Source organism: Parambassis ranga, chromosome 13 (genome assembly GCF_900634625.1).
Source record: "Parambassis ranga chromosome 13, fParRan2.1, whole genome shotgun sequence".
NCBI lineage: Eukaryota > Metazoa > Chordata > Actinopteri > Ambassidae > Parambassis > Parambassis ranga.
The window spans coordinates 16,264,692-16,282,331 of NC_041033.1; the positions used below are offsets into that span (position 1 = coordinate 16,264,692).

The following is a 17,640-nucleotide window of genomic DNA, read 5'->3' on the forward strand; positions in this document are numbered from 1 at the left end:
GCTGGAAACCTTAATCGGTGTAAACGTAAAGCAGTGGCCTGTTGAAGTAGGTTCACTCACGAACTGGATTAGTGTTTTGTTGTGCACATACTTTTGTATATATTTCTGATGTGAACATAGTTTCTGAACTTTTCTAACATCATAGTTTTGTTAACTCTTCTGAGCACAGTTTTGCAAATAACACATTATTATTAAGCTTTAGTTTTAATTTTCACGTAATCACATGACTGAGACTTTGATGACTGACGACATGGACGGAGAATTTAACAGAGACACTGTTGATGATGGGTGGGGTCCGAACAGCCCACTAAAAACAGTAGAAGCTCAACTGATTATTTTAGAGAAAGCGCTGCATCAGGCTTTTGACTCTAAAACCGCATCTGAAGAGATGACTCAGATGAGGGAGGCAGTCATTAATTTGCTGGGAGAAATAGGCCGTGGCATGAAAGATAGAGGTTGTTTACAGAAGGAGTTTTGGAGAAAGGAGGGTGAAGCGAAGGCAGAGAGGGAGAAGGCCAGGAAGAGTGCAGAGCAGTGTGGCTGGTCTAAGAAAGGGAGATTTAAGAGGGAGCAGGAAAAAGCAGAGGAGAAGAGAGCTCAGTGGGCGCGATGGGCTTTGATAGGTCAGGGTGTAACTCACCTCATGACCGAGAAGCCCAAAACACAGGATGCCAAAGCAGAAAAACTTAAGGATCCCCCACCGTATACACCACCCCCTCCTACTGCACCACCATCCTCTCATTCATCTGCTGGATTATATCCAGTCTTACAAATAACTCAAGGCACACTGGCCATAACAGACATGCCTGATTCCTCTGAGACGTGGTCTGATGACAGCTCTCACACGTCCCAAGTGAGTAGTGTGTCTGCTTTACCCTCGGGAGTTAGCACCCGTGAAGGGCCTCCAGAGGCCCCTGCCCTTTCACCTTTCCAGCTGCGAAAGGACAGAGAACCGAGCTGCGACGGAGCACTATGTGTTGCAGCTGAAGCCCCGCTGTCACACAGAACACAGACACCAGACATTGTGAACACAAAGCAGGGAGAAATAGACAAGGTGCAACAGTTGCAGGAGGAATTAAAGGAGTTGCGGGCTGCTATAGCTCAGGACTTAACACCACACACATATGCACACGCTAACCCCCAATTTGGAGACGCTACACTTCACGTGGGAGGCGTGTGGAAAGATGGATCACAGGAAGGGAGGACAGCTGGACTTCAGATGCAGGTCGAGGGTGTTTGGTCCGCGGAGCAGGGAGAGACGTTTGAACTATTACAGAGACAGGCCAAGGCTACTGAGGAGTGGTTGAAAACACACGAGGCTGAACACTTAGCACACAGACGCAAAACACACCACATGACAACTAGATCTCAAGGACATGATAATACACAGACACTCAACTATCAGCTACCACTGATTCAAACTGAACACCAGATCAAATATCGTCCATTCCCACTAGGTGATGTACAGGCACTAGTGGATAAATTACCTCCAGTGGCCGAAGGTGGAGCAATGTGGCTGAGTCAACTTGACAGTCTGACAGCAGGTCACAGACTCGCTCTAGGTGATTTTCGGGCCGTTATTTCTAGGTGTCTTACAGCTTCAGAAGTGAGGGACATAGAGGAGGACGCCGCCACTACTAGACAGAGAGATGACACACCTTTCACTCAGGTCAGCACTGAAATAGGCAGAGCACTAAGACATAAATATCCTCTGCCTGCTGGAGCCGCCGTTCCCACTTTGAGATGGGACCCCAAACAGAGTCCAAGAGAATATCTTAATCAAAGCAAAGACACATGGATCAAACACACCGGGTGCCACCCTGGCAACCCAGGCATTCAGAGGGTGTGGTACAGGACCGCCGTCCTAAACGGGGTTCCTGAGACTGTAAAAACTGCCATGGATAATAACCCAGACATGGCAGGGTGTGATTCCAGTGTGTGGGAGAGACATCTAGTACATCACTTGGCTCGTGCCCAAGACGCAGCACAAGCTGACAGTAAGGATGTCCAGGATTTGCAAGCACAATTATTGAAACTGCAATTGACTGAGGCCAGACAGAAGGCCAATGACAAAAAGAAAGATAAAAATAATAAAGTCATGGTTGTCACTGAAAGCTCTGACGCACCTCCTGTCACACCTTGGGTGCCTCCACCACCTTATTCTCCTGATTATCAGCAGCCTACGGGGTCCTACAGGGGGTACGGATCAGGGAGGGGCAGATGGAGAGACAGGCGCGGAAGGGGTGGAACACTTAGGGGACAGCCGAGGGGAGACCCAAGTCGTGACCGCTGCTATTACTGTGAGGAGTTGGGACACTGGGCCAATGACTGTCCACACAGACAGGGACAGTATGCCCGAGGACGTGCAGCGTCTGGTCCACGGAGGGCTTCCTCCCGCCCCCCAGGACCTCCATTCACTGGACAGTTTCCTGTTTCCGGCTGGGAACAGTGGGATTGTGACTTCTCACAACAATGACACACCCCACAGAGCAGCTCAGATTACATCGGCACGGCAGACCCGATGTTATCTATGCAAGTAGAGGATGAGACACTGCCTTTTCTGGTGGATACTGGCGCCACCTGTTCTACACTGTTTCAATCATCTTCTATGGAATTGTCCAACAACTCTATCACTGTGATGGGCTTCTCTGGGGATAAACAGACTCTGCCTATAACCACTCCCATGACTGCTCAGTTGGGACATCAGACTGTTTCACACTGTTTTGTACACTCACCTCTTCTGCCTCTGAATATACTGGGGAGAGACTTGCTGATTAAGTTTGGAGCATCTATTTTGTGCGGCCCAGACGGGCTGACAGTGACACTGCCGGACGGCACCATGTTCCACTGTAATGTTGCAGACACAGGCGGACAATATCTGATGAGACCTGTGACTGACCCATGTGCTGACATCTACTGGGGCATGTTACATCCTGAAACTCCCCAGAACCCAGGAATCCTTTCTGCCTACCTGCGGTGGAAGCCCTGGATAGCGCAGGTCGAACCATATGTTTCTCCCCCTGACCCCCCTCATGTGACTCTATTTTATGACAGGCAGCAAACTGATTGGTACCATGAGAAGTTTGCGCACTCCCTAGAGGGACAGGACTGGTCTATTACAGTCCGAGACATTTTTGTGGCACCTGAGGGCGTGGCAGTCGGTGTGGACCTCACTCCAGAACAAATGTCTTGGTACATGATGAGTGACGAAGGGCATCCCCACGTCTCATTAGCTGTACATCCAAACCACCAGGCCAAAGAACTAGGTGGCATGGTTAAACGTGCCATGGGGCAATCAGACTGGCAACCCACACCTTTACCTCACATCATGTATTCTCCATCTGCTAAAGCATACAAAATAACTGTTTCAACTATGAACACTGTCACTCTGGCACATGAACTGCTTGATAGACATCATGGTAGAGAGAAAACTGATCATCCTCTGGCACAGGCTGTGATTGACAGCTTGCCACCACATTTATGGGCAGACGGCCCCACTGATGTGGGTCTGATGGACTGTGAACCTGTGACGTTTCAGATTAACACACCAGGCCCTTTGTGGATACCACAGTATCCACACAAGCCAGCAGCCGGAGCTGGCATTGCAGATACTATTCATGGACTTTTTGAAAATGGCGTGCTGGAACTCTCTCACTCAGATTGGAATACTCCCATCCTACCTGTAGAAAAGAAAGGGACAGGTAAATATCGCATGGCACATGATCTGAGGGACATTAACGCTGTACTGTCAACCCCCACGGTACCAGTTCCGAATCCATACGTGGCATTGGCCCAACTGGATCCTTCACAGAGCTGGTTCACCTGCATAGATTTAGCTAATGCTTTCTTTTGTCTCCCTCTGGCACCTGAATGCAGAGACATTTTCTCATTCACATATCAGGGAACACAGTATCGCTACACCAGGCTACCTCAAGGGTTTGCGCTCTCCCCCGGTATTTTTAATCAAGTTTTGAAACAGATACTCAGTCACTGCACCCTCCCAGAAAACACTACACTCATTCAGTACGTTGATGACCTTCTTATCGCAGCTCCAACGGCAGCAATCTGCCTGGATGCCACGCAGGCTGTTTTGCAACATCTGGCCACAGCTGGTTTTAAGGTCAGCAAATCTAAACTCCAATTAGTCAGGAAACAAGTTGCTTTCTTAGGACGCATTGTTTCACAAAAGGGGGTCAGCATATCGCCTTCGCACAAATCTACCATTTTGCATCATCCGCGTCCTGATAAAGTGAAGGACATGCTCTCATTTCTCGGTCTGACTGGCTACAGTAGAAACTTTGTTGCTAACTACACTGGCCTCACACAACCTCTCAGAGACCTTGTCAAAGAACATGGCATGCGTAATGTGTCAGCTCGCCTGAATTGGACGCAGGCCGCAGAACAAGCATTCATTGCTCTTAAACAATCTTTGGCCACTGCAGCAGAACTAGCCTCACCTGACTACACTTTACCTTTCCATTTGGATGTCTCTGGAACGGATGCCTGCATCAATGGCATCCTGTTCCAGAGAAAAGGGGGAGAGAGAGTAATACTGATGTACATCGGTGCCCCCCTGGACAACATGGAGAAAAGACACCCTCAGTGCACACAACACGCAGCAGGAATAGCTAAGCTAATTCAAAAAACCGCACACATGGTCATGGGACACCAGCTGTATGTACTGACAACACATAGTGTAGTGGCATACGTGAACTCAGAGACATTCACACTCACCTCATTGAGACAGAGGAGGTTGAGCAAGATTTTAGAAGCACCAAACATCACCTTCACACATGAGGGCATCAACATGGCAGAGCAGATAGGAGCTGGAGAGCCACACACATGTGTAGAGAGGGTAACCAGAGAAGAAAAAGTCAGAATGGATTTACAGGCCACACCACTAACAGAGGCCAGAAATCTGTTCACAGATGGGTGCTGTTTTAGACATGACACAGAAGGACTCAGAGCAGCATACGCGGTTGTTGAAGACACAGGGGAAGAAATGAGAACACTGAAAGCAGAAAGATTAGAGGGACAGCAGTCAGCGCAGAGAGCCGAGGTGAGGGCAGTGATTGAGGCACTAAAGATAGGTCGAGGACAGGACATCAATGTTTTTACTGACTCAGCATATGCGGCAGGAGCAGTGCATGTGGAATTAGGACAATGGCTGAGAGCAGGTTTTCTCACTGCAACTAACAAACCTATACGGCATGAGGCTGAAATGAGAGAGCTTGCTGAAGCTCTGTTGTTGCCTAGCAAAGTGGCTGTGATTAAGTGCAAAGGTCATGGAGCAGGAACTGACAGGGTCACAAGAGGAAACAATGCAGCAGATCAGGCAGCAAAACAGGCAGCAGGCTATGTTGAGCGAATGATTTTTATGTGTTCAGAGACAGACTTGCCTCCCCCTGTTGATTGGACTGATTTGATGCAATTGCAAAACAAAGCCTCTCCACAGGAAAAAACACTGTGGAAAGCTAGAGGGGCGACTGACACAGGAGGAGTATGGAGAGGGCCTGACGGACGCCCCATACTGCCACCTGGACTGAGACAAACTGCCATGGAGGAAGCGCATGGGGTAGGCCATGTGGGTTGTCATGATAAACTGTCATTAAATTTCTGATTAACACCTACATCCCTAGACATGGTTAACCGAAAGAAAAAAAAAAAAAAGCATGCTTTTGGTACTGTTTATCATTCACAGTCTCAAGGAAAGGTGGAAAGAATGAATCAAACCTAAAACAAAAATTGGCTAAAATCTGTGCACAGACCAAATTTATATGGGTTCAAGTATTATCTATTGTATTGATGTTCTGGTAATAACGCCATATAATCTACACCCTATGAGCTTCTTACAGGTCGACAGTTTCCTGGACCAGCTGGCCGGCTGAGACTGAAGAAGCATGCAGTATGGTATTAATATAAACCATAATATAATGAATTTGAAGCTTTGGTGTTAGAATTTGTATTACAGGAGAAAGGAGAGATGGTGAGTCCAGAAGGAGCCACACACAGCCGAGTGGGTCCTCCTGAAGGTGATAAAAGGAAGTGGTCGGAACCAAGGTGGACCGGTCCCTACCAAGTGACGGAACGCACCTCTCACGCGGTTCGGCTGAGAGGAAAGGGGGACACCTGGTATCACTGGAGCCAGTGCGCAGGCGCAGAGGAGCCTCAACGCTCTCTACAGGACGTCCAAACTGATCTGAGGGCACAGAAGTCTGAATCGGCTGATTCAGACACAGATCCTGTCACAAAAGGGGCAGAATAATCCCCTGACAGAGATCAAGGATCCCGGGTAGTCTAACCCCAGGGATCCGAAGAAAGAAGACACATCCTGAGGACGAGAGGACGAGAGGACCAGAGAACCTGACGGGGGCTGGATGGACGAGGCAGACGGACAGGAACACACACATGAACTGATAAAACACAATTTTGTACATTCTAACTGACAATTGTCATTATATTTGAGCTGTTAGGAGTATCTGGGGGCGGGAACGGTGAAAGACCGACCGATTAAAATACCCCCACATACTATGATGTATAACATGTTTCGTTTTATGTACTCACATGATATGTTTTTTAATACACTACATTCTCACAGAGTTTTCTTTTTTGCACCTTCTTTTATGGTTTTGACACACATACGCACACACCGGGTGTTTGGATTTTACTCACAGTGTTGTTACATATTGATGTCACGTTTACCCATAGTTTTGTTTGATTACACACAGTGTTTTCTATTTGCTGATGTGACCGTTTGTTATTTCTTTTTCCTTATTTTGTGTTGGACTCTTAGTAGAGTCCAAAAGGGGGAATTGTGGAAATATATGGTCAAAATATATGTTTGTTTGCACATATGGTAAAAGTGTATTGTTGCTCATAGATCGAGACCTCTGACTGAGGTCATAAAGCATTCTGATGTTTAATGGTTAGTTTAGAAATTCGAACTGCAAACCCCTAAGTTGACCCACACAAGCTTGCCAAAGAGACAAGATATACTCAAGGCCGTAACAGGAGGACCTGTGAGAATACACACACACACTCACATCAAAGATGTGAGTGGGAGAACTTCAATGTCTTTTAGTTTCGTATACGCCTTCCACCTTGTGATTATTGAATATGCATGTTTCACTGAAAAACATTACCTTTTATGCCTTTCTATGTAAATGTAACCACACCTTGTTGTCAGATTAATAAAACGAGCCTAATGCATGGGACGGACAGAATGCAAATGGTCAGCTGCAGGAGCAGATCGAGGGGTCTGTATTGAGCTGTGCATTCTCCCTTTATAAAGGCGAAACTGAAACTGATCAGTACTGGTTTTCATTCAATGTTCTGTGCTTCGGGGACGGAGTCTGGGAATCCGGGGTGACCAGATTAGGTCACAACAGTATCCTATTTAAATGAAACTGTCCCTGTAACTGACAAGAGGAGGAAAACGGAGGAGACGATGCAGCAGAATAAAAGCAGAAGCACAACACAAGCAAAAGCAGGTTGATGTATGACTGCATGACTTTCTCCATGTAACTCTATCTGCTGAGTCCAGTCTGCTTTGTCACCCTCTTTTATTGACTAGCAGTATTGTTTATTCTTGAATGCCACCCATCAGGGCAGAGGAAGAAGCAGGGGCAGGGCCGAGAATCATTTCAGTAAACAGAAAGGCAGAATTAAATAACAACATGGACCTTCCCAAACATATTTGTTTTGTGTTGTGTGAGTCCTTGAAGAAGTTGATACTGATGGGCTCATTTTAATATTTATCTGCACTGAAAATGTTTTCCCCAAATGACTGTGTGTTATTAGATACATGCAGTACGTGCATGTGTGTTGAAATGCGGTGTGTTTGACCAAATCTGTTTTCTCTATTTCAAACCAAAGAGGATCTTGTTAAATTGAAGAATAACACCTTGTGGTGTATGAAGTCATTTCTCATAAATTTACGTTACACTATGCATTGTCTAACATGCTTATATTTATAGTATAAAGGACAAAGGTAGTCAAAAGATGATCTATGCTAGGATTAAAAGTAAATCACATTTTGTCTCATTTATTAGATTTGAAATCTTTAGAACAACATAATGTAATTTCTGTGGAAACATCAGTGTTTGATACATTTCATGTGTGCAGACTATGAGTTGGGAGTATTGCTGGTTGTGTGTTCAGCTGTGTAATCAGACAAACAGGCAATGACAAACAATGAAACACATTTTTAGCATGTGTAGACAGATCATGATAATTTATTTAGGTAAAAACAGGTTATTACTTGTAAGAGTTTTTTCATGAACTGTTGAATAATTTAAAATACAGGTAAATAACTATAGTTTTTATTACTTGGTGACCCCTCGACTCATGATCGCTTTCTTTGTGTTTCTCTCTGGTCTCAGCAGAATGATGTAACATTTGGGTCCAAACAGCGCCCCCAAGAGGCCAAAACTGGAAGCCAGGATGGCAAATACCTCCACTGCATCTGCATGTTTGCCCGGTGAGCTGATGTAAGCAGGAACAAAGGCCACCCACACAGCACAGAAGATCAACATGCTGAAAGTGATGAGCTTGGCCTCATTGAAACTGTCTGGAAGATTCCTGGCCAGAAAAGCTGTAAGAAAACTGAGGATGGCCAACAAGCCGATGTAACCCAGTAACACTGCAAAAGCAACAGTGGACCCAACTACACACTCATAGACTATTTTGTCATTGTGGTATTGGGTGTTTTTATGTGGAGCTGGAGAGGAAGAAAGAAGCCATGCAGTGCAGATTCCTGCCTGAATAAAAGTTAGGAGAAGAACTGTTCCTCTCTGCTGCGTTGCTCCAAACCACTTCAGACTGGATTCACCTCCTGGTTTAGAGGCCTTGAACACAGCCAGAACAACCATGGTTTTCACCAGAATGCATGAGACACAAAGCACAAAGCTGATCCCAAATGCAGCATGTCTCAGCTGGCAGGTCCACAGTCTGGGTCGACCGATGAACAGCAGTGAACACAGGAAACAGAGTTTAAGTGAAAGCAACAGCTGGAAACTCAGTTCAGAATTGTTGGCCCGTACTATAGGTGTGCTGCGGTGATAGATAAAGATCCCTAAAACAACAGCACAGATAAATGTGCCTAGCAATGAGGCAGTTGTCAGGCAGATTCCCAGAGGCTCATGGTAGGAGAGGAACTCTGTCCTCTTAGGAACACAGTGGTCACGCTGGGGGCTGGACCAGAAATCTTCTTGACAACTGGTGCACTCCATGGAGTCTGAAAGAAGGGAGAAAGCAGAGAGATCCATACTATATATACTGAGAACAAAATACAAATACTGAAACATGAAGACTCACTGGTCTTATTGCTGATCTTTCCCTCAGAACAAGGGATGCAGTCAAAACAGCACTCAGGTTCCCCCTTCTTTCTCATCGTGCGGGTGCCTGGAGGACAGCTGTCACTACACACTGACCGCGGTGGCTGCAGGAAGAAGACACTCATCTGTTGTATCGCATATTTACTCATTACTAGCGTATACTTTGGGAAGACATCTAAGATAACCTTCTTAGGTTCAAAGTTCCAGAAGATTCTTTCTTCATTGAGTTTGAGTGCTTCCCCTCCAGTTGCTGACCTTTTAACATCACCCACATTCTGAACTTTAATTCTTCCATCAGGGAGCCACTGCCAGTTCATGATGTCATATATTGGTAAAGCATCACCATTTTCATCAAATGACACTTGATCTCCAAACGATGTGGTGAAGTTGACCTTTTGTAAGTAGTGCACAAGCTAACAAAATGCAGAATAGAGGAGTAAAACCAGAGAAGACAGATTAAAAAATGGAAACTTATACATGGTCATTCTCAGTATTTATCATGCTACACCTCTGGACATATAAGTGCAGTTATAATAATGGATATAGACATATAATGTTGCAGCGGTGAATTCCTTTGTGCCCTGTGCTACTCATTCAATTACTCCCAAGTCTGACAGGTATAATACATCTATGCATTTTATGAACCCACTTTTAGTGTCACGGGGTGCTGGACCCTATCTCAGCTACCTATGGGCGAGAGGTGGGGTATATCCTGGAAAGGTCGCCAGTCCGTCACAGGACAACATACACGGAGAAAGAACCATTAACATTCACACCTGTGGGCAATTTAGAGTCACCAATTAACCTAACAAGTATGTCAGTGCTATCCGCTGCACCACTGTGCCACTTCCTGACAGGTATAATGCTATTCTTTACTAAATTAAAAAAGGGTTTAAACTGGCCGTACACACAGATGTGGAGCATAAACTGGTATCACACCTGCCATGGCTCCAGTTTTTGCAAACTGCCACAGCTGTGCTTGTTAAAAGGCCCTCTCCCTGGCTCACACTGCAGCATGTCATCAAGAGCATATGCCAGAGCATACACAGCTTTATAAACATTATATTCTGGCCTGAGGTCTGTAGTGTCCAAGAACTCTGTCTCCACAGTTTCCAGATCTTCCTGTCCAGTGCACAGTGCTCCCCCACCCTCCACCCAACCTGCTGGAGGTGGAGCAAACCTACACTGAAAGGTGAACTCCCAAAACTGATTCACCTGAAACAATAAAAACAACACGTTATAAATATTGATGTTAATAGTCTTGCAGGTAAATCATGCAGGGTTAAACTCTCACCATGTTATTTCCATATCTTTTGTCATGGTTTAAGTTAGGTCGTGTTTGTAACAGGAAGTCCCTGAGGCCTGGGATCTCTCCTCGACGTATGGCAATGCCCAGTGTGCCTCCCAGGTACTGCATGAGGCGAGGAGTCTGCAGAACAGCTGCTGCTGACCAGGCTTCACTGGCCAACCACTGCAGGCCTGTCACATTCTGCCTCACCACCTGTGCATTAAATCATAAAAAATACATGAATCCATGACTTTAAGCAGATTGTTGAAAATACATACAGCATATGTACATGTATATGTATATGTACATAGTATGCTAATCTTAATAATTATATTAAGTTAAAATAAAGTACAATTTGAAGCCTAACCTCTTCCATGAGGTCAATCATGTGACTCTCATGAGCGAACACAATGACAACATGAGCTGTAGATTTCTTCATCACATCCACAATCCTCTTCTGTTCAGCTGGGTCATAGCCCCAGGGCAAAATCTCTAAGTAAGCCAGACAACCATAACCAGACTGACTCAGGTCATTTTCGAAAGATCGAGCAGCGTGAAGTCCATAATCATCATCACTGATCAGCAGACCAACCCAAGTCCAGCCAAAGTGTTTAATAATCTGAATCATAGCACTAACCTGAGTAAACAAAGAGGAGGCATCAGTGGATAAACAGGCTACATAATGAACCATATCACAGCCTTTTATCTTTGTGGCTTGGCAGATTTTACCTGGAAAGCATCACTTGGGATCGTCCTAAAGAAAGAAGGAAACTTTTGCCGGTCACTCAGGCAGGAGCATGTGGCAAAATAACTCACCTGTTAAAAATACACAAGGACTGTACATTTTTTAAACAATATTGAAATATATACAAATGTTTCCATTTTGTAGGAGTTTTTTTTGGTGGTTTAAACAGCAAACTTACCATAGGTACTCTGTACAAGCCTAGGACAGAGGAGATGGCAATAGAGCGGGTGGATGATGAATCCCCCACAATCCCCATAACTGGAGGGCTTCCTACACAGTTATCATCTAATACAATGTGCTCCTCTTGACCACTGGCCATTGACATGGCTGCTCGGAATCCAATTCCAAGTTTCACACAGTTGTCATACAGACTGTACCCCAGACTCAGATTAGGCAGCAACTTAGAGTTTCTGTTGATCTCCTCAATAGCAAAGGCCATGGTCTGTACCTGCCTGTATCCTAGAATATCGAAACTGAAAAAATACCTAATTTTACCCATACAATACACAATTAGATACACTTATTATTTTCTCAGATATGCATTTTCAAGTTTCAATAGTAATAATAACAGAAATTAAAAATTGCAAAAATGTTGAAGAAGACAAAATTACATATTTTTTTAAAAAACACCTAATTACAAAATGTATATTTTACTAACTGCAATAATTTCCTCGGATCCTGTTTTTTTCTGTTGGCAAACTCACCCATGGCAGGTAGGCTGCTGTGGCTCTGAGGTGAAAGACAGATCGGGAAAGACAGAAAAAAAGTGGATTTCAAACAATCCACCCAGAACCACGTCTCCAGCCTTATTCATGCCATTCAAATGAAACTGTCCTTGTAACCTACAGGAGGAGGAAAACTGAGGAGACGATGCAGCAGAAGCAAAGTACAAATATAACAATAGAAGCAAAAGCAAACTGGTATGTAGAAATGCCCACATGACTTTCCAATGGTAGCACAGTCATTAAGTTGTTTGGTTCTGTGACCTCCTTTTATTGTCTTACATTACAGTTTAATTTGATATGACTCCCATTAGAAAAAGAAGTAGGCGTGGCCTAAAACCTCTTCTGAACTAAATTCACTAACATAATGGCTGAGTGATGAAGAGCTTACCAAATGCACACACTTGTGCTTTGGAATTCATTGTCACATATAATGACCACTAGATGGCAGCAACATTCCCATGGCTGGCTCTTTTTAGAGCGTGCCTAAACATTTAGCCTATATGAAAGAAGTAAAAACATGATAGTGATAATTACACATATTCAATTAAATTTTACATCATTACATGCAATGATGTATGAAAGTCAGGGACAGCAGTGGCTGTGGAATGGTGAACCAACTCCAAGCAGGGTTGTTGATGGGAAATTGTAAGTTTAACTGGCTTAAGTGTGTCCAGTTCATGTATAAAGCAATATGCAGTCAAGTGCAAAGCAGTTATGGTGTCAGCACCTCCAATTGCTTGTTCCTTAAAAGGTGTAATGGGTACTGGGCCACTGGTGAAGAGGCAGCTGAACCCAAAATTACAGATTTAATGTAATGAGTTGGACTCCATGGGTTGGCTAAGATCAGCTTAGAGAAAGGGTGAGCGATCTAAAAGGAAGTTCAGAGTAATGTAGCTTTGCATCACGCAGGGCCAGCTGAGTGGCTTCAGAGACCTGGTTCTGATGCTTCCTGGGTGCCTTCTCTGATGTTTAAAATCTGAGTGTAAGTCACATAAAGAGGTTACAGTCTGTCCTTGGGAAAAAGGCAGAGGCACATCTGGTATACTCTGCTTAGCCTGGTAATAACTCTGCTCCAGACAGAGGGATGAACTGGTTTAACCACCTCTGTTTGTTAAACATGTTACATGTAGCATCAACTGAGCAGTTCTCAGCATCAGTAACAAGTTGAGGGGCAATCATTTTCTCTCTGTGGATCAAAAGACTGTACAGGAACTGTATGGGATTTTTTTTTCTTTCACGGAGTAGTTTTCACAGAAAAGGAAAAGAAAACGGGTAAAATGGGGTCATAATAACAGAGTGGAGCACATTAGTTAGTGACTTTTATAGCTTATTTTATGACTTGTTGGGTTCTCGACCCATGATCGCCTTCTTTGTGTTTCTCTCGGGCCGCATCAAGATGATGTAACACTTGGGTCCAAACAGCGCTACCAAGAGGCCAAAACTGGAAGCCAGGATGGCAAATACCTCCACTGCATCTGCATATTTCCCAGGGGAGTTTACATAAGCAGGGACAAAGGCCACCCACACAGCACAGAAGATCAACATGCTGAAAGTGATGAGCTTGGCCTCATTAAAGTTGTCTGGGAGATTTCTTGCTAGAAATGCTAAGAGGAAGCTAAGGATGGCAAGTAAACCAATATACCCTAGTAACACTGCAAAACCAACAGTGGACCCAACTACACACTCATACACTATCTTGTCATTGTGGTATTGCGTGTTTTTATGTGGAGCTGGAGAGGAAGAAACAAGCCATGCAGTGCAGATTGCTGCTTGAATGCACGTAAGAAACAGAACTGTTCCTCTCTGCTGCATTGCACCAAACCATTTAAGAATAGTACTACCTCCTGGTTTAGAGGCCCTGAACACAGCCAGGACCACCATGGTTTTCACCAGGATGCATGAGACACAAAGCACAAAGCTGATTCCAAATGCTGCATGTCTCAGCTGGCAGGTCCACAGTCTGGGTTGTCCAATGAACAGCAGTGAACACAGGAAACAGAGTTTGAGTGACACCAAGAGCAGAAAGCTCAGTTCTGAATTGTTGGCGCGTACCATAGGTGTGCTGCGGTGATAGGTGAAGATTCCAAGGACAACAGCACAGATAAATGTGCCCAGTAATGAGGTGGTTGTCAGGCAGATTCCTAAAGGCTCATGGTAGGAGAGGAACTCAGTCTTCTTAGGAACACATTGGTCACGCTGGGGGCTGGACCAGAAATCTTCTGGACAACTGGTGCACTCCATGGAGTCTAAGTAAAAAAGGAGAAGTTGGTGAGATGCTTTCATGATATATATAAAAAAAATATTATGTACACTCACCAGTGTTATTGCTGATCTTTCCGTCTGAACATGAGATGCAGCTATAACAGCACTCAGGTTCCCCCTTCTTTCTGGCCATGCGGGTCCCTGGAGGACAGCTGTCACTACACACTGACCGCGGTGGCTGTTGATAGAAAAATACATTTTCCATCTGTGCAGTGCATTTTATAAAACCTAATGATATAAAAAGAAGCAAACCTTTTTTGATGCAAAGTTCCAGAAGATTTTTTCTTCAATAAGTTTAAGTACTTCCACTCCAGATGCTGACCTCTTAACATCACCCACATTCTGAACTTTAATCCTTCGATCAGGGAGCCACTGCCAGTTCATGATGTCATATATTGGCAAAGCATCCCCACTGTTATCAAATGACACTTGATCTCCAAACGATGTGGTGAAGTTCACTTTTTGCAAATAATGTACAAGCTGAAAATGGAGTGAAAATGGAAGTTTCATGTTATTACATGCAAGGTCAATATATTTTGTCTTCTAAAGGTTTGCAGATGAATCAGCACATAATTTTAGTTTTATTATCATAACCATTTCAGAACAAAGTAAAATGGTCAGGTTATTATTGTTGTGTTAAATGCACTTTTAAATGCTTCAGCTCAGCAAATATACTTTTAATCTTTGCGCGGGGTGTTTTTTTTCATCACATGCGATGCAAACAAAAACATCAGGGTGCACCAGGTGTTTTCCAAACACAAACAGATGGAGCATAAAGTGATATCATACCTGCCATGGCTCTATTGTTTGCACAGTGGCACAGCTGTGCCCGCTGAAAGGCCCTCTCCCTGGCTCACACTGCAGCGTGTCATCAAGGGCATGTGCCAGAGCATACACAGCCTTGTAAACATTGTATTCTGGCCTAAGGTCTGAAGTGTCCAAGAACTCTGTCTCCACAGTCTCCAGATCTTCCTGTCCAGTGCACAGTGCTCCCCCACCCTCCAGCCAACCTGCTGGATTAAATCTACACTGAAATGTGTGCTCCCAAAACTGCCTAACCTGAAACACATCAACAGTGCAATTTATCATTTATTTATGTATTGTCTATTTTGGATCAAATTCTGTGATTAAATTCTTACCATATTGTTTTCATAGTTGCCATTATCATTTTTGCCTGGGCGTATTTGTAACAAGAATTCCTTGAGCCCTGGGATCTCTCCTCGACGGATGGCGATGCCCAGTGTGCCGCCCAGATAGGGCATCAGGTGAGGGGTCTGCAGCACAAGAGCTGTTGTCAGGGATTCACTTGCAATCCACTGCAGGCCTGTTACATTCTGGCTCACCACCTAAAAGCATCAAAGGATTGTATTTAGTAATATATTAAAAACATGAAATTCTAAGTGACATTTTATGTCCAACCTCTTCCATTAGTTGAAGCATGTGGATCTCATGTGCAAACACAATGACCACACGTGCTGTAGATGTCTTTATCAAATGTACAATCCTCCTGAGTTCATTTGGATCACTGTCCCAGGGCAAAACCTTCAGGTAAGCCAGACAACCTGCACCAGACTTAGCCAAGTCAGATCGAAAGGACTGGGCGACATGGAGTCCATAATCGTCATCGCTGACCAGCAGGCCTACCCACGTCCAGCCAAAGTACTTCAGAATCTGAATCATAGCACGCACCTGTGCACATATAATACCACCATAACTGACTGTATGTTATTAACATATATTTTATATATTGAATAACAAGTTCTCATTAATAAGGAACCATTTCTAAAAGCTTCTGAGTGACATTAAACATTTTGAATTTGCAGATATTGCAGAGGTTTACCTGGAAAGTATCATTTGGGATTGTTCTAAAGAAAGTTGGAAACCTTTGTCGGTCACTCAGGCAGGAACATGTGGCAAAATAACTCACCTGCATAAACAAGAACATACAGAATGTGCAAAGCCTCTGATCTCAGGCAAGTCATACAGATAACATTTAACATTTTTTTTTTAAAATTAAACTACTGAATAAATTACATTTACATCCAAAAGAAATTAGTTCAGAAATGATACTCACTATGGGCATTTTGTATAATCCTAGCACACTGGAAATGGCTATAGAAAAAGTGGAATAGTGATCACCAACAATCCCCAGAACGGGAGGAATCCCTGAGCAGTTCTCCTGAATAAGAAACTGCTCCTCTTGACCACTGGCCAGTGATAATGCACCACTGAGTCCAACAAGAAGTGCACCACAGTTATCATACAGACTGTATCCCAGAGTCACATTAGGTAGCAGGTTGGTATTCTTGTTGATCTCATCAATAGCAAAGGCCATGGTCATGGCATGTCTGAACCCTAGAGTGTCAAAGCTAACACACAGAATGTTCACTATTAATCACTAAAAGGAGCAATGTCACTGTAACATTGACTGTATGAGACACTCACCCTTTGCAGTGGGGCTGCTGTGGTTCGGAGGTAAATGTCCGCTCAGGAAAGATAGAGGTGTAGTGGACCTCAAAAAGCCCTCCCAGGACCACATTGCCAGGCTTGTGCATTTCATTAAGACTGAACTTTCTCTGTAAATTACAAGACAGGGAAAGAGAGGACGGCAAGTAGCATAATGAGGAGGAAACAAAATAAAAAAAGATAGGACAGATGCACAGGAGGTTGTAAGTGTCTAGAAACCTTCCCATAATGAATAACTCTTCCTAACAATTTCAATTTCTTGTGCTAGGTAACCTCATTTTATATGCAGGTCTACTGTATGTCATCCCTTTCCGTCACTGTCCCATCAGGACACCCATCAGGGCAAGGGCCATGAGGGAAAGAGCAGGGGTAGGTCACATGAACTTGCTCAGATGGTACACAACAAAATAAAAGGCTAAAATAAGCTAGAAGCATTTATTTGTAAATTGCTCGCAATTAATTAATATTGAATGTAATTAAAAGAGTTTTATTATTTTTAATTATGGGGGAGTGACTTATAAATTATATAAAAATGAAGTGCATTATTTTTCTTCTTTTTTTTCATAATTTCTTAATGATACCATATCATATATGAATAAAACTAGATGTTTTGTAATGTAGATGTAGATTATTGTCAACTAAAGCTATATTAAAATATCTGTTTATGGCCTATATGTGACAAAAAACTAAAAATATCACCTTGAGATAGTATGCAAACCAGTCAAACTGCATGCAGTGTAAAAACACAAAGGGATTTAATTTTTTTTTTCAGAACATCGTCAGTAAATTTGATCTTTTGTATATACTAAAATACATTGT

General features: G+C 43.7%; 2 protein-coding genes across 2 annotated transcripts; both read right to left on the reverse strand.

Moving 5' to 3' along the window:
* Positions 1-8,324: 8,324 nt before the first annotated feature.
* On the reverse strand, positions 8,325-12,242 carry LOC114445542 (extracellular calcium-sensing receptor-like). Its single transcript, XM_028420657.1, has 9 exons — positions 12,073-12,242; positions 11,547-11,841; positions 11,353-11,439; positions 10,991-11,260; positions 10,630-10,836; positions 10,275-10,550; positions 9,521-9,748; positions 9,316-9,439; positions 8,325-9,235 (listed from the first exon to the last, which is right to left on the reverse strand). The coding sequence occupies exons 1-9, from the start codon at positions 12,180-12,182 to the stop codon at positions 8,325-8,327; spliced, it is 2,508 nt and encodes an 835-aa protein (XP_028276458.1). The 5' UTR covers positions 12,183-12,242.
* Positions 12,243-13,425: 1,183 nt separating this feature from the next.
* LOC114444405 (extracellular calcium-sensing receptor-like) lies at positions 13,426-16,940 on the reverse strand. Its single transcript, XM_028418916.1, has 9 exons — positions 16,801-16,940; positions 16,430-16,724; positions 16,196-16,282; positions 15,775-16,044; positions 15,495-15,701; positions 15,145-15,414; positions 14,659-14,835; positions 14,410-14,533; positions 13,426-14,339 (listed from the first exon to the last, which is right to left on the reverse strand). The coding sequence occupies exons 1-9, from the start codon at positions 16,908-16,910 to the stop codon at positions 13,426-13,428; spliced, it is 2,454 nt and encodes an 817-aa protein (XP_028274717.1). The 5' UTR covers positions 16,911-16,940.
* Between the last annotated feature and the right edge of the window lie 700 nt (positions 16,941-17,640).